Below are 22,884 nucleotides of genomic sequence, written 5' to 3' on the forward strand. Positions count from 1 at the left end.
TTTACCCAAATAGGTGAGGAGGATGACATGGAAGAGACTGCTGGCCCCAGTCAACCCGCCAAAGCTGGCAAAAAAAAAAGGCAGCCACATTTCACAAGCAAGGAGATGGAGGTTTTGATCCAGAAGTGCGTTGACATCCTGCCCCAGGCAGCCAGGAATATGAGCCAAAGCCAGAAGTGGAGAATGTGGGAGGAGGTCGCCGTTGCTGTCAATAGGGTGGGTGATTATGTCCGTCTAGCCCGGGATGTCAAACGGCGGTAAGTAAACACTTTCCCATCCTATAAACAAACCCCATTGTAAAAAAAAGGATAATGGTTCCAAATTCATTCCACAGATGGGCAGACTTCAAATATCGTCTCAAACAAAAACTTGCCGACAGGGCTAGGCATGCAAGGGGGACAGGTGGGGGTCCCACCCCTGTGTCATTGGAGTTGACAGACTTAGAAGAGATGACACAGGGGTGTGTGCAGGCTGTGGAGGTGTTTGGCGTGTCCAACATGGATACGGACATGCCAGACTTTGCGGCTCCTCATGTTGGCCAAGGTAAGTCTTGTGATGTCACCAACTCAGAAATGCTATTGTGCCAATATGTAGATTCTAATGTGAGTCTTTTCTCCAAATTCCTAACAGAGACAGAGGCGGATGAGTCTGCTCCAGAGGGGAGCCTTGGGCGCAGAATTTCTGCTGGCTCTGCAGGGGAGGAACCAGTACATCCGGCTGAGGACCCTGCAGAAGCCAGTCCAGGGCGTGCCCCCTCGCAGGCAGTGGGCCTCCTCACAGAACTCAATTTTAAATCGGATTTCCATACGGAGATTCTGCAGAGGATGGACGCCAGTCTGATACGGGTGGCTGAGGCCCTGGAGCAAAATGCTGCGGCCAACGTGACCATTGGTCAGGCCCTGGCGGAAAATACCAGGGCCAACATCCGCATCGCCGATGCCCTGGAGCAGCTCGTTCGCCAGCACATGGTGGAGCCAACCTCCCTTCCTGCCGGAACATCCGGATCCTCCACCTCTGGCACAACATCAGCCAATCCTCCAAATGTGCCTAGCCCTGTGCCGAGTCCAGAGGCCACAACATCTGCCTCTGGACAGGCCAGCCCGATGGCATCCCGGACCCGGTCTGGCGCCCACCCTCACCCAGCCAAACGGGCGAGAAAACGGTGACAGCAATGGCGACTTTTCCCACACTCCTTCTGTGCTTGGCTCATATTCCTTTCTGGTCAAAACTTCCCTCTCCTTTCTTGTGAAATGTTTTTAAATTTTGTATTTACGCTTATGTTAGTAGTTATGTTATATTTTTTTTTGGATCAAATATCTTGGCCACAAAAAAAGGCAATACAATATTAGGCCAATTTGTTTGTGTGTAAACAATAAATTAAAAACAAAACACTGACATTGTATTGTGACATTATTGTACAAATGGGTTACATTTAATCCTGGCCTTAAAGGCAAAAACTGACCCTCTTTAAAAAAAAAAAAGGCCTCTTTAAGGAACGTTTAAAAAATCACATAGCGATGCAAATTCCACAGTAAACCAAAAAAAAGGGGAGCTAATTAAAAGATGATGACATTATTGTTACAATAGGCCATAACCACCAAATTGTGGCCAAAATAAAACCCCAAAAATGTACGCTAATTGATTGTGTAATCATGACATTAGCAGCTCTGATTTCCACCTGCGTACGCTTTTGTGCTATCCCAATAAACTGCTTTCCAAACACATACCAAGCCGGATTTCAATCCAACACTAATTACTTTACTGACCAGCCGCGATTAATCGCAGCACCATCGTGGAGTCCCGGGACGGAGGAGAAGGCCATCGCCAATGTGGTCGAGTAATCCTGACCCTAAGCTGTGCGAGCATTTTGAAGGGAAAGCGGATGTTTCAGTGACGTATGAGACGGTCCGAACACATTTGACGTTCGCATCTGCTAATGTATGTACGCCCCAAAAACGCCTCGCCACGCCTGCGTTTTTTCATCTCCACCCCCGTCAACACCCAAAAACGCCCTGTTCTGTCAATCACATTTGACATGTCACTTCCTGTACGCTATTTTAGGAACGAGAGAAAAAAAGCTCGCAATCTGCCGTACGCACATGCGCAGTGTAACACCGACGCATGCGCGGTTAGTCAACATCGGAACGCAACGAGCGTACTGTTGTTAACGTGCGGCTCTGAATGAGGGCCATTGTTATGCTACAAGTAGTGGTTCCAACATAATGGCCTGATTCAGTATGGATCACAACTGAGATCGCAATAGCGATTACGCATGCAGTTTCACTGAGAAGATATGCTAATTTCTGCGATCTCTATGCCATATGCAGCCTAACATAAGGACGCCCACCTTACCTTACACACATGCGTAATACTTAGCAAGACTGCGAAACCATCAGTAACATTGAGTACAATCGCAGCCTCACGCACACTTGCACAAGGTCAGACCTTACTCAGGAATTTGTAACGTCATCACTCGCAGTGCAAGCCCAAGCTACGTATATCATCGCAGTGGCTACTTTATGCACACCCCGCAACAGCGTTCAAACGCACTGGCACGCGTGCGTTTTGCCGCCAAACCCCATCACCATCCCCAAACGGTACTTCCTGTCAATCACTCTGCGATGGATCCGTGTAGTCACTGCGATCGCAGTTCTGATCGCAGTGGTGTGTGCGCGCACGTGCACTGCGATGCATGCACAGAACGCAACAATCAGACGATTGCATGAATAATCGCAGTTGCGATCGCTGCTGAATCAGGCCCTAAGACTGTGTCGTGAAAATTCTGTGTTGAGCTAAAATTGCCTCTCTGGGGAAGTCCACTAAGTGCATGACGTTTAACCAAGAGAGGACTCTGCTGAGACATCATTGTGCCCCGAATTCAAGCAATCTGCGGAGATGTCCCGCTAAGAAGCTGGAATAAAGGACAGTGACTACCTGCTGGTATATATGGCAAATAATACCAGTAACGTTGATTATCCATTTTTCTTTTTGATGTGCATATCGTGTGTGCAATTTGAGTTCCTTCTGTGGGCAGCATCCTGTTAAGCAGACTTGAGCTGTTTGCCGGTAGTCCTGCCGCTAAAGGACACATTGCAGGTTACAAAATTCCATTTATTTGTTGGAAGTATTATTCACATCTATATTCTTATACATTGCAGCTGGAAGGACTTTCCTAATATTAATAAATCACTGTGTGATTAGGGGGCCTTTTCATCAACACGAAAATAACGTTTCTAAGGACATTTTCCTTAATTAACGTTATTTTAGTATTCATGAAGAGACTTAATACAGGAGATATCACTGATATCTCCTTGTTAAGTCCCCCTGCGTTAATTTCTACACGCCTCATACATTAGTATGGGGATGTGGAAATTATTGTATTCATCAAATTCCGAAAATTATGTATTTTCGGAATTTGATGGAGTTACTAATCACCACTGTGAGGTGGCAAATAGCAGGTAACACCTGCTTCCAGCGTATGCATGTACGCCGGCATCTCCCTCCGGCGCTCTCTTGTCTATCCTCTGGCTCCAGGGGCTATTCTGAGATTTGTTCTCCCAGCAGAACACAATAAAGTTTTGAAAAAAAAAAATCTTTTTTTTTTTTCTAAACTGTACTGTGGGCCTGATTCAGAGCCGCTTGCAAAAAGCGAGTGCTCGCACTGAATCAGGGCGGCCACATACTTTTTTTGTTCGGCCTCCTGGCCACTCGCTAAGCTGTGGGTCACCACCCACAGCTTTAGTGAGCAGCCAGACGATGGTCGCGTCCATCGCAGGGTCTCGTCCGTCGCAAGCCACCACTGACATCAGTCTTTATGTCAGTGGGGCTGCCCCCAAACGGCAAGTGTTCCTTCGTGAACACCTCCGTTTGGCCAGCCACCCCCCCGACACGCCTACCAAATGGGGCGAGCTGTCGATCAACATTGACAGCCGCCCCTTTTGGATGCGAGCGCCGGAGCGAGTGATTTCTTGCTCGCTCTGGGGCTCGTGCATGTGCGCACTGCCCGGCCATCGACCCGCTTGTGAGCGGGTCTGAATCCGGCCCTGTGTGCTGCTGGGAGACCACGTGTCAGAACAGCAGGACGGATCCGGAGGCACTGCAACGGGCAGGTAAGTGCGGGGACGGGGGGGAGGTATGCGGAGGGGGCAGGGGGGAGAGTGGGAGGGGGGCACAAAATTACCGCATCTGTAGGCACTGGTTTTACAGATGTAACTGATTACAGCTGCTGTAAGGTAGAGCAGAGAGGGATAACTATCTATTTCCCGAAAAGCTGTCATCGCAAAAATTACAGCTTTTCGAAATAGATACTTATGGAGAGGAGGAATGATGAATTCCTCCGGTAATTAGGTAGAACTCCATGCGAGTTCTAAACCTAATTACCTCCAGAGAATTTTTAGGTATGATAAATAGGCCCCATGGTCTCAAGTAGTCTGAAATTCATATTAACTATTTTTGATAAATTTAGATACAATTTACTATATGCAATGTTAGGAGGTGTTAACTATTTAGAAGCTTTGCAAAGTACATTCTTGCTGCTTGTTTGTGATTGTTTTACATCCAGTTATTTATGAAGTAGAATAAAATTGTTAAATATAATTGGCGTTCAATTACATTTACACTGACAGCTTTTGTTTAGAGTCATTAACACTAGAAGCAATTATTGCACTCCCTTTATTTCTTGTATATGTCGATGTTTAGGATGCCAGAGTCCTCCATATAAGGAGGCTGCATTATGGTTCCATTCCCAACTGTCCCCCAAAATTAGGACAGTTAGGGAGTATGGTACAAGCAATGACTACAACATGCAATGCAAACTAAAAGCTCTATAACTGAATTTTCACAAGTGATGTACTGCTTATCCAAAAGCTTGCACAGGATTATTTTGTCTTCTGTGGAGTTTTTATATGGTCACCATGAAATCAGTGTGTTTATATTTGAAACCTAGTTTGTAATAGCCACCTTTTTGTAGTAGGTGACATCAAAAACCCAGAGGTCTCTAATCCAGGGATGTGCAGTAAGGGTAGGCAGGGGAGGCAGAGCCTCCCCTGTCATACTCCTGAGATTTTATATAAAAATTATTAGAATAATACAAAGAAGATATTTATAACTTACTAGCTGGAGTACCTGGCGTTGCCCGGGATTTTAAGAATGTTTGCTTACACATCATCCTCCAAAAAACCTGTCCTTAGGCAGGCCTCACGAAAAGTGTGACGAACTTCCCCATCAACAGTCCTAAGGTCTTCGAAGGAAGTAGGACCTGTAACGGTGTAAAGCAAACTTCGGAGATAGAAGCATTCGAAAAGTGTCGGCTGTACAGTGTAAACATGGCCAAGAGCTTCTGTTGCTCTGATACCAGGATGACCATCTACAGCGACTCCCTGTTTTCTGCGCATAAAAACTTTTAGAGAAGCATTCCATGTGTAATATTTTGGCAGCTCACAGTACAGCAGGGTCCTTGCAAAGTCATCATTTTGACACAGTTCGAAGAAAGAAGTCAATCTTGTTGCGTGATTTGGTATAGTCAGACAGCTGAGAATGCTGGGAAAGCCTGCTAAAGCTCTCTTCTATAATAAACATTAAGATCATGACAAAACATGACAACACAAAACGTTCGCTCCGAGGCCCTACACATATGCCGTGAGGCCCCAAAATGAGCATACAGCAAAAATTGTGTTTTTTAATTAATTAAAATTAAACAGTAATTAATTTCAATATCAAAGTTTTTTAGTTGCCTTGGCCGTGTTTTAATACGCTTATATGTAAAATTTCACAATCTTGGCTTGTAAAGTGCGGATTTGTATAGAAAGACAGGAGGACAGAAATAGAATAAATAGTAGAGATAAGAAAGTTCTTAAATATCACCACTGGAGGCAGCAGACAGCAGTACTGAGTGCAAGGCCCCACAATGAGTGTCCAGCAAAAATTGTGTTTTTTAATTAATTAAAAATTAACAGTAATTAATTTTGATTTCAAATTATTTTGGTTGCCTCGGCCGTGTTTTAATACACTCGTATGTAAAATTTCACGATCTTGGCTTGTAAACTGTGGATTTGTATAGAAAGACATAAGGACAGAAGGACAAATTTTCTCTTTTATATAGTAGATAAACATCTTCTTTGTTTATTGTAATCAGTTTTATAGTTAACACTCACCAGCTTTGCTGAGCTCCCTAGGACTGCAGGGAGACTAGAGATGAGGCAGGAACAGCTCAGCCTCACTTCCGTATGTCAGCCACTGCTTGCAGTAAGCTGCACAGAAAGAGAGTTGGAGAAATGCCTCTGAGTATGGGGGGCATGCCTTGAGTACTGATGGACACCTTGGATGTGTCATGTGACCAGGAAGTGCACTGCTGTGTTTAGAGTTTTGGATCTCATTCAGCAGCAGCAAGAAAAAACACATTGATGCAGGTAAGAGAATCAATGAACACTGAAGCTTAATGTAGTGAGGGGAGAGTTACACTGAGTAGGGGGTGAGCCAGGCTCCCAGCACTCAGACCCAGCTACATGTGTGCTCCCCCAGCCATTGACCTCACTGCACTTCATTGCTCTAATCTCCCTATTCAAAGGAAAACCTTGCAAGTTGCTAATAAAAAAGACTATGCAGAGCAGTGGGTGAATTGATGCAGTGCCCATTTGCACGGCAAATAAACAGTGCAGGGGACAACCTTGAGGAAGGCCAGCCACTTGGGGAGCACTGGGCATGCCGTCAGAGTGTCAAAAATAAAGGTGTGATGTGAGGACATGCCCCAATGGTGTAATGCCATGCCCATTTTTGTGCACATACAAAAGGTACTGAATCCCTACTCCCAAATGTTGTTAGCTATGGTTGTACTGTTGGAGACTTCGGAAATCCACATGTATAAATTAGCTACAATAAACAGAGATGAGAAGGATAGAAGCATTTTTGTAATCCGAGAACTGATTTTATCGATATCGAACATCCAGCACATGCACCAACCCCCAAACATCTATAACGACCCGCGATCGAAGATCAGGAATCCCTATATAACCAGGCTAACCTGGTCGATATCGACCAGGTTAGCCTGCATACACGGGCGATGGTTGATATCGACATTCCGTGCCTGCAAATCGACCATCGTTTGGGGGTTGGAAGGGCCCAAAAACAGGACGATATGAACGATATCGTTATCGTTCTTATTGTCCTGTAATATCTGACCGGGTGTACGCACCATTACACATCCGATGTCTGCAGCTGCACTGATCTGCATATCTGCAATGCGACTCCCGTCCATGTGCAAATCAAACACCATCATCCACATGCAGCCAATATTGACAGTGTGTCTGGGTCTGTGGGCCTGATTCAGACCCGGTTGCAAGCGCTGTGCGCTCGCAACCGGGTCGATGGTAGGCCAGTGCGCATGCTGGGGGCGTGGCTGCCCAGACGGAGGCGTTCCCATGGGAACGCCTACCGTCTAGGGCCGGCCCCACTGACATCACAAGTGATGTCAGTGGGAGAGCTTTCGGCTCTGTTAAGAGCCGAAAGCTCTCTGGGGCTTGCGGCACCGAGACCCTACCACAAGCGTCTCGTCGCAAGCCCGATGGTGGCGATGGTCTTGACTAGGGGTGAGCGTGTTCGGATTTATGAAATCCGAACCCCCCCGAGCCCCCACGATCCGAGGCCGATCCGAGTCAGGCTCGACTTTTCCCGCCTGACTCGGATCTGAAATCGAGGCAATACATCATGATCCCGCCTTCCGGGTCTTGCGGGTTTTGGATCCTATATAAGGTACCCGCGTCGGCGCCATTTTCTCACTCGGCTGTGGACAGTGAAGAGGGAGGGAGGGAGTTAGGGCTGGCTGGGCCGTGTAGTGTAGTTTAGTGCAGTGTAGTGTTGTGCTGTGCTGTGCTGCACTGTGCTGCTGTTGTCCATTGGGGCTGTGTCCACTACTTCAAAGTCCATAGGGGCTGGCTGGACTGTGTTGTGCAGTCAGTTGTCCATAGGGGCTGTGTCCACTCCAAAGTCCTGTGCAGTGTCCCAGTCCTAAAGGGGTGCTGTAGTGTTGTCCAGGAGGTGCTCTGTCCATCAGGGGCGCTCCCCCCAAGTGCTAAAAAAAAAAATATTTTTTCTGTGTTTGTGAATTGTGTGCACTGTGGCTGCAGGTGCATCAACAAAGGAGCAGCGCCAAGCGTGCGCCTGTGTCCCATAAGTAAAAGGCCGGCTGGCTTGTCCGTTAAAGGGTGCTGTAACCCCCAAAGGGCACTCCAAACAAAATATAAAAATATATATTTTTTTTGTGTGTTTGTGAATTGTGTGCGCAGTAGCCGCACGTGCATCAACAAAGTAGTGCCAAGCGTGCGCCTGTGTCCCATAAAAAAAGGGCCGGCTGGATTGACCACTAAAGGGTGCTGTAACCCCCAAAGGGCACTCCAAACAAAATAAAAATATATTTTCTGTGTTTGTGAACTGTGTGCACTGTAGCCGCACGTGCATCAACAAAGGAGCAGCGCCAAGCGTGCGCCTGTGTCCCATAAGTAAAGAGCCGGCTGGCTCATTTCTAAAATGGTGGTGTAACCCACAGAGTGCACTACTCTCCAGCAAAAATAAAAAAATATTTTCTGTGTTTGTGTGCGCCTTAGCCGCACGTATATATCAATATAACATAAATGGAGGACCAAACTTTCTCCGATAAAAATAAAATAGGGAAAGATCAAGAACCACTTCCTCCTATTGCTGTTGCTGCTGCTGGGAGTTGTTCATCATCCCAGAGAGGAAGTAGGAACACCACTACTTTTACTAAACAATTTACCCTCCAACAGTCCTTAGCAAGGAGGATGAAGTACGACAGCAGTCATCCTGAAGCAAAACGTATAACTGAGGCCTTGACTGCTATGTTGGTGTTAGACGTGCGTCCGGTATCCGCCATTAGTGCAGTGGGATTTAGACAATTGATGGAGGTAGTGTGTCCCCGGTTCCAAATCCCGTCTAGATTCCACCTGCATCCTCAAAGCAGCAGCGACAAGCGTGCGTCTGTCTGTTAAAGGGTGATGTAACCTTCAAAGTGCGCTCCACAAACAATAAAAAAATTCTTTTTTTTCTCTTTGTGAAATGTGTGGGCTGTAGCCGCACATGCATCAATACAGTAGCAGCGCCAATCGTGCGCCTGTGTCATAAGTCAAGGGCCGGTTTGGACATCTGGTCCGGACTGAAGGACGTGCCAACAATTTCTGACAAGTCTACTGTCACTGCATATGATACTGTCCTCAAAGCAGCAGCGTCAAGCGTGCGTCTGTCTGTTAAAGGGTGGTGTAACCCTCAAAGTGCGCTCCACAAACAATAAAAAAATTCTTTTTTTTTTTTCTGTCTTTGTGAAATGTGTGGGCTGTAGCCGCAGCTGCATCCTTAAAGCAGCAGCGACAAGCGTGCGTCTGTCTGTTAAAGGGTGGTGACACCCTCAAAGTGTGCTCCACAAACAATAAAAAAATTCTTCTTTTTTATTCTGTCTTTGTGAAATGTGTGGGCTGTAGCCGCACCTGCATCCTTAAAGCAGCAGCGACAAGCGTGCGTCTGTCTGTTAAAGGGTGATGTATCCCTCAAAGTGCGCTCCACAAACAATGAAAAAATTCTTCTTTTTTTTTCTCTTTGTGAAATGTGTGGGCTGTAGCCGCACCTGCATCCTTAAAGCAGCAGTGACAAGCGTGCGTCTGTCTGTTAAAGGGTGGTGTAACCCTCAAAGTGCGCTCCACAAACAATAAAAAAATTCTTCTTTTTTTTCTGTCTTTGTGAAATGTGTGGGCTGTAGCCGCACCTGCATCCTTAAAGCAGCAGCGACAAACGTGCATCTGTCTGTTAAAGGGTGGTGACACCCTCAAAGTGTGCTCCACAAACAATAAAAAAAATCTTTTTTTTTTTTCTGTCTTTGTGAAATGTGTGGGCTGTAACCGCACCTGCATCCTTAAAGCAGCAGCGACAAGCGTGTGTCTGTCTGTTAAAGGGTGGGGTAACCCTCAAAGTGTGCTCCACAAACAATAAAAAAATTCTGCTTTTTTTTCTGTCTTTGTGAAATGTGTGGGCTGTAGCCGCACCTGCATCCTTAAAGCAGCAGCGACAAGCGTGCGTCTGTCTGTTAAAGGGTGGTGTAACCCTCAAAGTGGGCTCCACAAACAATAAAAAAAATCTTTTTTTTTCTGTCTTTGTGAAATGTGTGGGCTGTAGCTGCACCTGCATCCTTAAAGCAGCAGCGACAAGCGTGCGTCTGTCTGTTAAAGGGTGGGGTAACCCTCAAAGTGTGCTCCACAAACAATAAAAAAATTCTTCTTTTTTTTCCTGTCTTTGTGAATTGTGTGGGCTGTAGCCGCACCTGCATCCTCAAAGCAGCAGCGACAAGCGTGCGTCTGTCTGTTAAAGGATTACATCGGTGACAGCATCCAAGTAGGCATGTCAGACAGTCCGTACATGTACTGGCAGGAAAAAGAGGCAATTTGGTGGCCCCTGTACAAACTGGCTCTATTTTACCTGAGTTGCCCCCCCTCCAGTGTGCACTCCGAAAGAGTATTTAGTGCAGCCAGGAACCTTGTCAGCAAAAGGCGTAGGAGGTTGCTTCCACAAAATGTGGAGAAGATGATGTTCATAAAAATGAATTATCAACTTTTCCAGGGAGACCAGCCTCCAGACCGTACAGAGGGACCTGTGGTGGTGGATTCCAGCGGGGACGAATTAATACTCTGTGAGGATGAGGATGTACACAACACTGAAGAGGGTGAGGAATCGGTGAATGAGGAGGATGTGGACGACATCTTGCCTCCGTAGAGCCAGTTTGTGCAGGGCCAGATTAATTGCCAGCTTGTTTTGTGGGGGCCCAAACGAACCAATCATTTCAGCCACAGTCGTGTGGCAGACCCTGGCGCTGAAATGATTGGTTTGTTAAAGTGTGCATGTCCTGTTTATATAACATAAGGGTGGGTGGGAGGGCCCAAGGAAAATTCCATCTTGCACCTCTTTTTTTTCTTTGCATTATGTACTGTTTGGGGCCTAGTTTTTCAAACTGCCATCCTGTCTGCCACTGCAGTGTCACTCCTAGATGGGCCATGTGTTTGTGCCGCCCACTCGTGTCGCTTAGCATAGTCATCCATCTACCTCGGTGCAACCTTTTGGACATAAAAACACTATTGTGAGGTGTGAGGTGTTCAGAATAGACTGGAAATTAGTGGAAATTAAGGTTATTGAGGTTAATAATAGCATAGGAGCAGAAAAACCCACAAATTATGTGATTTTAGCTGTTTTTATGCTTTTTTAAAAAAAAATACAGATCCAAAACACAAAACCCAGAACCCAAAACACGGAAGGGTGGTTTTGGCAAAACCAATCCAGTTCCAAAACACGAAGAAAGATCCAGATCCAAAACCAAAACACGAAAAGTGGCCGGTGCACACCCCTAGTCTTGACCATCGCAACCATCATGATGGCCACTCGCTATAGCTGTGAGTGGTCACCCACAGCTATGCAAGCGGCTAGGAGGCCGTTCTGAAAAAAAAAATGCCCGGCCCTGATTCAGAGCGAGCGCTCTGTCAGAGCGTCCGGCTCTGAATCAGGACCTGAATCCGGTCCAGAGATGGGACATGAAAATTAGCGAAATACTTGCCAATGACTAAATGTTTGAGTTGTAGAATATGATATATTGCTGCAATGGTCACTATAATAGCCGTTGTTTACATTCTATGAAACCACTGTTTATATAAGAAAAGCTATGAAAATATATTTAAATATAATTTCACGGTGATTTATGCTGCTGGTGGTTCTTGGTAAACATATAGGGCCTGATTCAGAGTTGTATGCTAGTGCCGCCATTGCTGTGCGAAATTTTGCAAATGTCCAAATGTCACAGACGCCGGGAGATGTATTGTTACGCCCGCAGCATTCCAAATCCAAGCATCTGCTGACAAAGACGCAGCATCGGCCCGCAGGTCATTCAATTATCGCAGTCCTGAGTGAACCTATGGCCCCACAGAATGGCCGCGGGAACTAAGACGCCAGAGTAGCTACATAATGCAACTGATGTTGCGCCAATGTTGGAGTGTTCACAAATGCACATGGGGGTCTCACCGCCCATACTCTACATCGCACCATCAAGCACACAGCGAAGGCTGAGATTACTATACGCATATTCCCGCAACCACTATTGCGAGAGCGGCTGTGAACGCGGCTGAATTAACAACCATCTCTGAATCTGGCCCTGTGTTAAGACATCATAAAAGTCAGCTGGATATGCCAGTCCACTGTACACAGTATGCCAGTCATGGTACACAGTATGCCAGTCACTGTACACAGTATGCCAATCTAGTACTAGTTCTCTCCTCCTGAACTGTATATCACCTTGTGAGGTTGTTTGCTTTAATATTGCATTAACTTTTGTACAGATTTCTTCGAGGTACATTCCTGTAAATGATAAATTTATGTGGTAATAGATTTCTTGATGGGCATTTTACAATCCTATACAAAGGTTTCCAAGAAGTTAAAGTGGATGTAAGCTCTTGCTGCTGCACCAGATTGATTTTGAAGTGTGCAGTTATTGATTTGCGGCTAAGCTTTTACCAGCACATAGAATACTAGTGATGGCTAGAGGCCAGGTAAAAGGGAGGTGAAATTACTACACTGATGTATGATAAACACATTTTATTTTAATGACAAAATACAATGCTGTTAAATTATACCGCCCGTTAAAGAACATGCGGCGATAACAGTGTTTAAAAAAAGGTATCGCTGCAATTTATTAAGATCTTGCAGAGGCAGCTAAGCGTTTCTCACCTGGCTCAGTGAATCAGGACCAGTGATGAAAAAATTTAGAACATTTAAAAGTAAGTTGATCACTGAAAAATCCTTCATGTGATGGCGGTGGCAAGTGGTCAACATCCCGACCACTAATCCTGAAGGTAAGTAGCGGGATTGGGGGGAAAAGTTAGCATTAGGGTGAGGGGTTAGGCACTGGGGGGAGGGTTGGGTTTAGGGTACAGGGAGGAAGAGGTTAGGTTTAGCCACTAGTGGGGGAGGTTAGGGTCAGGCATCGGGGAGGGAGGCTTAGAGTAGGCAAGCGTTGGTATTCTATCCCTGTCGGGATGCCGTCCTCAGCATTCTGACCGCCGGGATCCCGAACGCCAGCATCCCATACCCATCAAGATGATTGTATCCAGTCGACTGGTCGACAGGTCAGCACATTTTGAATGTCGACATTCGGAAGGTCGACCTAATCATTGGGATGACCACCAATATGTAGACATGTATTTAGGTCGACATGGCTAAATGATAAACACATTCGACAGGTCTACATTTAACATGTAAACACTTAAATGTCAACATGGTTTTAATGTTAGGGTCAGGCTAAAATAACAAAAAAATTACGTTAAAATTTTAGCGTCGACAAGTTAAATGTTGACTTTTTGAATGTGTCAACCATTTAACCATGTCAATCTAAATACATGTCTACATATTAGTGGTCGACCTAATGCCCATGTCGACCTTTTCACTGTCATCATTCAGAACGTGTCAACCTCTGGTGTCGACCTTCTGAAAGTCTAAAGTTTACTGTCGACCAGTCACATCGCACCTGTGATGACAGTAACAGCAAATATTGCAATGCTTATTAGGTGTTTAAACTGAAAACACCAATTCTTCCTGCCCGTCCTATGATAAATATGCCCATATCAGAAACAAATTTTAAAATTATTTTTTCACTTATCATTATTTCTCAGTCTAGCCATTTTAGTTAGACTACGGGACTCTGTATAACAGAACAGAGGAGTACTGTATTTGTAATTACAGTACTCTTTGGGTTAAATTTGCTATGCAGTGGTTTTTAAAGCTGACACATCTTTGCGTGTTTGAAATATCAAAGTTAAAAATTATTTATTAAAAAAATATCAAATTTAATAAAAATTACAAAAATGTGTGAAAAGTAGTTAAAAATGTTTATTAATCTACATAATTTAATTTAACATATCATTTTATTGAAAAAAATATTTTCATATGAGGATTGAGTGATATTTTTTTTGCCTCTCTATTCTGTTTGGTAATTTATTATAGCTTTTAAATGGGTATAATATGGGTATAATTAATATCATATGGTACAATCCCATCTAATGACAGGCTGGACACATAGCAGACTAGATGGGCTAAGTGGTTCCTATCTGCCATCAAATTCTATGTTTCTATGTTTCATGTAGCTCTGCAAAATTTCAGAATATTTTTCTTGCTAGTAGGAAAGACGCCTGTTGTAAAGTTCTACATAGTATTTAAACAATTTTTCAGCTGTTGTTCAGTTACAGGTTCAGAACAAATACTAATTTGTGTTCTGCACACCATTTTTTGGAATTGTTTTGCTGCTGGTCATAAATGCTGTATACAACAATTTTTTTACCAACTCAGACACTTTTCATTCATTAGAATAGCAGATTTAAAAACAACAAGCGTTGGAGGAAAAAGAGTCAGCCTGGAAAGCTCTCGATTGACACTACTATTTGTTTTTTGTGCATTATATTCATTAAGGATTAGTGAATCATACGGCAATATTTCTACTATTACTATTATTAATAATATTATCAATTATTATAAAGCATCAACACATTACACTCCACTATACAAGGAAGAGATCATTATACGGAATCAGTATGTATTACCACTGGCTGCCTGGCCGGCGGTTCAAATCCCAACGCTGGAAACCCGACAGGGGTGACGATCTTGACAGCGAATTTTGGTAAGTAATACTAACCCTAACCCGCCAAGCCTAATCCTCCCTTAGGGTTGCCTAACTCATTTCGATAAGTAATACTAACCCTACCTCCCCTAACCCTACCTCCCCCCCTAAGTGCCTAAACCTAAGCCCCCTGACCCCGAAGCCTAAACCTAAGTCTCCCGGGGGGGGGGGTGCCTAACCATAAGTCCCCCCGGGAGCCCTGAAACCTAACCCTTCCCCCCGCGGCTGTCCGCACCCAGCTTACCTTTGTTCTGTATGCCGGGCGTCGGGCTCCCAGCGTAGGTCTAATGACAGGCGTCGGGATTTTGACGCCTATCATTAGTACCTTGCAGGGATTTGACAGTCGGGAAGTCGGGAAGTGGTCGGCATTTCGACCGTTGGCTTCCTGACTGCATCTCCATTATACAAATGACACACATTGACATGAATTGGGTAAAGATGATCCTGCCCAGATGAATTTACAATATTAAAGGTTTGGGGAACACCTGATACATAAATGTCCTGTAACTAAAGGAAACATATTGTTAAAAATCAGTTTCTGAATTAATCATAAAATATATTATTTTTGATACTGATTAATTTCCAACTACTGTCAAAGTTGATTCCTGGCGCCAACCATCTTAAAACTATCTACATTATGATTATATTGAACCATTTTCAGCTGTCTTGGCCTGTAATGCCCCTCAACATACGTACTAACCAAAACATGCTAAGAAAGTAAAAACAAATACATACTGTACTACCCCTTATGACCACCAGCAGAACAGATACATTCAGTCTGTATATTTATTGTGCTATATGCTCTGTAAACGAGGAAATGCTGTATTTAAACTGTATAATGTAAACCCCTTATTCCTTTAAATCCTGCACTTCATCTAATATGTTATTATTTTCTGTGCTGTCCCTGTAGGAGACGGATCTTATGACATTTAATATTTCCATCCATCGTTCATGGTGGAGAGAACATGGACCAGGCTGTGTGAGAAGGGTTGTGCCTCCTCCAGACAGCAGGAATCTTGGAGATCATTCGTTCATCTCGGTGACAGGATGTATCATTGAATTTCAGTACCTAGAGGTCATCCACAGTGCTTTTCAAATACTACTGTCTGTAAGTCACTTCATTTAAACCTTAAATTGCTTTTGTATTCCGTAAATCTTGAGATAAAGCCATGAGGGTAAGCCTCCTAGAGAATATTGATGTGCGTTACCAAGCACAATTGTGATGTCATGTTATTATGCATGTCAAGTTAATTTTATACCCTTCTAAAGTGTCATTTTGTATTCAGTGGCCATAGGCTATTATTCGATACTGCAGGATCTTGTTTGGGTTGTAATAGCTTTTTATCCACCCTGTGGCAATGTTTGTAAGGCTGTAAGTGTAACCAATGTCATCTGTAAACCTGAGATTACAAACCAGCGTAAGGTCTTTCTGCCAAAAACCACAACCAACATTGCTTTCAGTTTGTATCATATTATGTGTCATGATGACAAAACCTAAAACATATAATCATTTTAGTTATGGAGGCATCCTGGACACTGGAAGAAAGGGTATCAGCATTTTGAGGAAAGACAACAAAATGATACAAAGAAAACCTCAAATCTATACAATGATCCAGTAATTGTTTTTTTATTAACCGTTATTTATATAGCGCACCCATATTCTGCAGCGCTGTACAGAGAATACTGTATTTTAGACATTCACATCAGTCCTTGCCCCAGTGGAGCTTACAATCTACAGTATATGCCCTATCATGTGGACAACAAACACACTAAGGTTATTTTTTATAAATAAGCTAATTAATCAACCAGAATGTTTTTGGAAGTGGGATGAAACCAGAGAACCCGGAAATTACCCTAAGACCTCAGTGCTTTGAGACAGCAAGGTAATCATTAACTTCTCCATACAAAGTACATTGGCCTCATTTACCGGTTGAATCGAATGCAGCTACTGTATGTGTGAAATTTACACCCAGACAAACCATCATGGGATATAAACACAAGGGAAATACGACCTGATTAGTGCTGGGGGCAGCTTTATTTTTCCACTATTAGATGGAGTTCAGCCCAGTCGTCCGTCCCCACCTTACCCCAATATGCACAGACAAAGTTGCCCTGGTTTTCTGAAGGCTTAGATTGGAGCCAGACAAGTTTAGAGAACAGCAGGATATTGGGTAGAACATCTTGCAATCAAAGTAGGAATAGGGTCAAATGTTGTAGGTTAAGTAATACTGCTCATTACCTTTCCTCCTACCCTTTAGCATTATCACCAAGTATACCGACAATGTAAAACAATTTGTGCAGTAATGTATAAACCGAATCTGCTGCAACTGTAACAAGCTCTATTCTGTCAGAAAGACAGTACAACAATAGACTGTAGTTGGTGAACGGCTAAGTCATACTTGTCTACTTTTTTTTTTCTCTTGCCGGGAGAAGCCCGGGTAACAGAAGGAGGAGGGTGGCGATGGGGGGCGGTGCCTGATGATTTGCACCATTAAGCCTCGCCCCCTCGCCATAAATTGCCGTGATTGGCTCAAATTTAAATAGGGGGCGGGTCCAAATGATGTGATTCATGAAGAATCACATCATTAAGCCCCACTCCCTACACGGACACCCACGATCGCCGCAGAAACGCTCCCTTTTCTGCCCACTTCACTAGGAAGTGGGCAGAAATGCGGGAGAAATGGCTACCCTTCTGGGGGAGCGGGGGGTTAGCCGAAAAATTGGGAGCCTCCCGCGAATTCCACTAAGGCCAATCTGTGGAAAGCTTTGAAGATGGTGTCTTCTGCAGGTCGTGCAACGGTTTGTTCTGATGGCAGAAACTGGGAGGTCACTGTGTATTATATGCAGTGTGGCATGTTGTGAAGGAGATTTCTGGGACTACTTGAGGTGTTTATGTTGACAAATAACCCTCTGTTACACCTACTGGTCTGATTGGCTGAGGTCTATTTTCTGGATGCTTCTATGGATCACACTTGCCAACATTTTACATTTCCTCCCTGAGATATCCCGGAGCGGTAGGTCCAGGTTGGAGGTGTCATTATGACCACGCCCCCTGCTGTGGTGAGTCATTGATGAGATGTTGCGGAATGACATAAATAGATAAACTTCTAAGGGCAGAGATAGTAAAAAGAAAAAAAAATAATAAATAAAATGGGCAGTCCAAACCCAGCATTAGGCAGGACTATTTCCACGATGTGTATGTCCATAAAGCTACAATCCCAAAACAGGTCACACAGAGAATTTTTACTTGAGTAGTTCCCAAAAACATAGTATAGGAGTATTACAAATAGGGATGAGCGGGTTCAGATTTCCAAAATCCAAACCCCCCCGAGCCCCCCCGATCTGAGCCGGGAACCGAGTCAGGTTCGGGTTTTCCCGCCTGGCTCAGATCTGAAATTGCGGTAAAACATCATCATCCCTCTGTCGGATTCTCGCAGGTTTTGGATTCTGTAAAGGTCCCGTGATCGCCGCCATTTTTCATTCTGGTTGTGGTGTGCAGAGTTAGGAGGGAGCTGGGAGCTCAGTGTTGTGTGTTAGACTGTTAGTTATAAAAATAAAAAAATAATAAAGTACTGCTGGCTGGCTACTGTGAAGAGGGAGGGAGGGAGCTGCTGCTGATGCTGACCATAGGGGCCGGCTGTCTGGCTACTGTTGTCCATATACAATACATAGGGGCTGGCTAGCTACTGTTGTCCTTGTCCATATAGGGGCTGGCTGTGTCCGGTCTATAGGGGCTGGCTGGATGGCTGTAGTGCTGTGTTGTCCAGGGGGTGCTCTGTCCTTCAGGGGTGCTCTCTTCACCCACCCCCACTGTGAAAAGCTGGGCTGGCTGGCTACTGTTGTCCATATATACAGTACATAGGGGTTGGCTGGCTACTGTTGTCCTTGTCCATATATTGGCTGGCTGTTGTCCTGTCCATAGGGGCTGGCTGGCTGTAGTGCTGTGTTGTCCAGGGGGTGCCCTGTCTGCTGTAGGGGTACGCTCTTACAAATAATTTTTACAGGGGCTGCCCTGTCTGCTGTAGGGGTACGCTCATACAAATAATATTTACAGGGGTTGTACACTGCCCTACATCAAAGTAATTTTTACAGGAGTTGTACACTGCCCTTCATCAAACAAATTTTTACAGGGGCTGTCCTGTGGGTTGTACGCTGCCCTTCATCAAACTAATTTTTACAGGGGCTGTCCTGTGGGTTGTACGCTGCCCTTCATCAAAATAATTTTTACATAGGCTGTCCTGTGGGTTGTACGCTGCCCTTCATCAAACTAATTTTTACAGGGGCTGTCCTGTGGGTTGTACGCTGCCCTTCATCAAACTCATTTTTACAGGGGCTGTCCTGTGGGTTGTACGCTGCCCTTCATCAAAATAATTTTTACATAGGCTGTCCTGTGGGTTGTACGCTGCCCTTCATCAAACTAATTTTTACAGGGGCTGTCCTGTGGGTTGTACGCTGCCCTTCATCAAACTAATTTTTACAGGGGCTGTCCTGTGGGTTGTGCGCTGCCCTTCATCAAAATAATTTTTACAGGGGCTGTCCTGTGGGTTGTACGCTGCCCTTCATCAAAATAATTTTTACAGGGGCTGTCCTGTGGGTTGTACACTGCCCTTCATCAAAATAATTTTACAGGGGCTGTCCTGGACAAAAGTCCATGAAAGATGATGTTTGCCCATGAAAGATGACGTTTTGCCTCTTTCTGAGACCCGATTTTTGGCGGGAAAAATCCGAATTTGGCAGGAAAATCTGAACTAATCCGAGCCTGCATATCCCTAGTCTCTGCTACTGTGGTAACTCTCCTTTTGATAAAGATGAGAGCTACGGCCTCTACTGGATCGGTGGCTGGAAGAGGAATCATATCTGTGTGGGGGAGAATGATTGGATCTGTGACTGTACTGACTTTGGTGAGGCGGATACTGTGATAGCGAGTAACTGGGTTGGGCCATCATTGCTGTGCTGGATCCATGAGGGGTTTCCAACCTATAGAAGTTATTCATCATTGCTTGTTTTTGAAGATTATCCGGAGAAGAGTAAGCTCTCTGATAGTTTGGAACAGGAGGTGAAAGTTCAGAGTACTTCGTGAACTCCCCATTGCCATCATGCCTGCGGTCATGTGTTGATGGACTGTTTCCAGTAAAACTGCCATTTCCTTGTGGTAAGTAGGCTGCGCTATTTGCTTCTGCAGAGTCATGGCTGCTTCCTGATCTGAATTGAATTTTCAGCGCCCTCCCAAACAGTTTGATTCCAATTAACAAACTCAATCCATAGGGAATAGACTCCTCATGTTTGAAATTGACAAAAGCAAATTGTTTCCACTTTCCATCCTTGTCCTTTAAAATTTTAACATTAATTGCAGGACCAGCCTGCAGAAACAGCTCAAATTGGATCTCCTCGATGGCCCTGGGATCTAAGTTCCCCACGAATAGCGTCCTATCAGCCTCAGCGGTGCCCATCTCTCTCCTGAGTCCCGTCCTGTGTGCCCAGCAGCAGCAGTTGATGGGTGACGTGATAAGTCACCGCGCAGCACCTTTTAGGGCCTATTTTTTCAAACTGCCATCCTGTCTGCCACTGCAGTGCCACTCCTAGACGGTCCATGTGTTTGTGCCTCCAACTTGTGTCGCTTAGCATAGTCATCCAGCTACCTCAGTGCAACCTTTTGGCCTAAAAACAATATTGTGAGGGGTGAGGTGTTCAGAATAGACTGGAAATGAGTGGAAATGAATGTTATTGAGGTTAATAATAGCGTAGGAACAAAAAAAAAACAAATTCTGTGATTTTAGCTGTTTTTATGTTTTTTTCCCAAAAAATACAGATCCAAAACACAAAACACAAAACCCGGAAGGGTGGGTTTGGCAAAACCTATCCAGATCCAAAACACAAAGATAGATCTAGATCCAAATCCAAAACACAAAAAGTGGCCGGTGCACACCCCTAATTATTACGGATGAGCTTGTTCGGTTCTCAGATAACCGAACCCACCTGAATTTCGGGGATCCGGGGCAATCTCCCTGCCTGCCCCGGATCACTCACCCGAGGCAAAACATTGCGATCCCGCTGTCGGGTCGCGAGGTTTTGTATTGAGCGAGCTTAACCCTGATTGGCTGAGAGAGCCGTCTGTCACGGCTCTCAGCCAATCAGCATTAAGCCTATTTAATATGCACACAGGAAGCAAAAGAAGATGGCATCCGCCATCCCCCGCTGCCTGACACCGCCGGCACCCCCGCTGCTTACACCGCTGGCACCCCCTCTGGCAGCATCCCCTGCTGCTGACACCACCGCTTCCGAAACTGCCAGCACCCCTACACTGCTGCCCCACGTGTTGAGGACACCATCAGTGACCCCCACACTCACCACACTGCCGACACTGAGGACACCACCAGCACCCCTGCACTGCTGACACTGTCACCACACATGCACTGAGGACACCGCTGGCACCCCCACTCTGCCGACACCGCTGGCACCCTGCATTGAGAACACCCCTGCACTGCCAACACAGTCAGCAAACCTGCACTGAGGACAGTGCTGCCACCCCCGCTCTGCTGACACTGCCGACACCCTGTATAGAGAACACCCCTGCACTGCCGACACAGTCAGCAAACCTGCACCAAAGACACCACTGGCACTGCCGACATTGCCGGTACACATTGCCAATTTCCAACCCACACTGTATAACACACTGTATCCGTGTTGGAAATTGGAAGCTGAGCTGCCACATGTTAGTGCCACCCACTGTGTCACTTAGCTTAGTCAGCCAGTGTTACGATTGTCGGTAATCCGACACCCAAGAATCCCTGTGGAAGAGCGATACAGACAAGGTGGAAAGAGAAGTTTATTACTTGCCCCGGACAACTGGCTGAAAGCTGGTAGAGGAAGTCTTGTCGATGGTAGATGACACAAGTGGAGGCATTTGCGCCAGATAGCTGTAGTGGTTGGCCAACCAGTGAAGATGAAGCTGGTGCCAAAGATTTGGTTGAGTGGCTGGGCAGAGCAGCTGAGGCTGAGGTAGTGGCTTGAGGCCAATGTTGTGGCTTGAGGCCAATGGAGTGGCTTGAGGCTGGGGTTGTAACCGAGACCGATGTTGCGGCTTGAAGCCGGTGTTGTGGCTAAAGCCTGATGTTGCGGCTTGAGGCCGATGTTGCAGCTTGAGGCAAATGTTGTGGCTTGAGTTTGAGGTTGTGGCTAGAGTCTGATGTTGTGGCTGGAGGCCAATGTAGCAGCTTGAGGCCGATGGGATGGCTTGAGGCCAGTGTTGTTGCTGAGGCCGATGTTGCGGCTTGAGGCCGATGTTGTGGCCAAAGCCTGATGTTACGGCTTGAAGCTGATGTTGTGGCTAGAGCCAGATGTTGTAGCCTGAGGCCGATGTTGTGGCTTGAGTTCGATGTGTGGGAGAACGGCTGCTGGAGTGGCTGAGATGCCGGGAGTGCAGGCTGTGGGAGAATGGCTGTTGGAGTGGCTAAGAAACCGGCTATGCAGGCTGTGGGAGAACGGCTGCTGGAGTGGCTAAGAAGCTGGGTATGCAGGCTGTGGAGAATGGCTGCTGGAGTGGCTAAGAAGCCAGGACACAGTCCATGGTGAAATAGCTCGGAGAAAATAGCTGACCATGCAGTTGAGCCGAGCGCTGTGAAATAAATGCTATAGCCGGCAAGGCAGCTAGAATCCAGTGTGTAAAAATAGAGGAAGGACTCATCAGGTGACCTGGGAGGAACCCAGCCCAGGTCTCAGGCATCCCGATCTCCTGGGAGCAGATCCAGAGGGGAGAGGAGCAGGAGAATCTTGAGCCATGTACAAGTCCTGGACTGGACTTGTAACCCCCTTGACGCTGGGCTGAAGAATCCCTAGAGCCTGGTTTAAAATGGAAAGTCCCGGAAGAACACCTTCTTCAGCCTGGGAGCATGTAAGGCGTGTTCTGCCACCCATGACTGCTTTTCAGGTCCATAACCCTTCCAGTGCACCAGAAACTGAAGGTGACCCCTAGAAACTCTCGAATCCAGGATTCTTTCAACGATAAATTCTTGTTGGCCTTGAGCCTCCACTGGTCTGGGTGTGGATACCCGTGGACTCCCGAACTTGGCAGAGGTGAAAACAACCTTGAGAAGAGAGCAGTGGGAGGAGTTGTTTATCTTGAGAGAAGCTGGTAACTGAAGTCTGAAAGTCACTGGGTTGACCTGTGAGATGATCCGAAA

General features: G+C 45.6%; 1 protein-coding gene across 1 annotated transcript in view; it reads left to right on the plus strand.

Moving 5' to 3' along the window:
• The window catches only part of NKAIN3 (sodium/potassium transporting ATPase interacting 3), a 674,703-nt gene that overhangs the window by 498,433 nt on the left and 153,386 nt on the right, over positions 1-22,884 (plus strand). The window contains exon 4 of the mRNA XM_088469357.1: positions 15,615-15,812. Coding sequence (XP_088325483.1) covers positions 15,615-15,812 — 198 coding nt within the window. The remainder of the gene's footprint in view (positions 1-15,614; positions 15,813-22,884) is intronic.

This window comes from Taudactylus pleione, unplaced genomic scaffold, assembly GCF_031769625.1.
Source record: "Taudactylus pleione unplaced genomic scaffold, aTauple2 ptg000090l, whole genome shotgun sequence".
Lineage (NCBI taxonomy): Eukaryota > Metazoa > Chordata > Amphibia > Anura > Myobatrachidae > Taudactylus > Taudactylus pleione.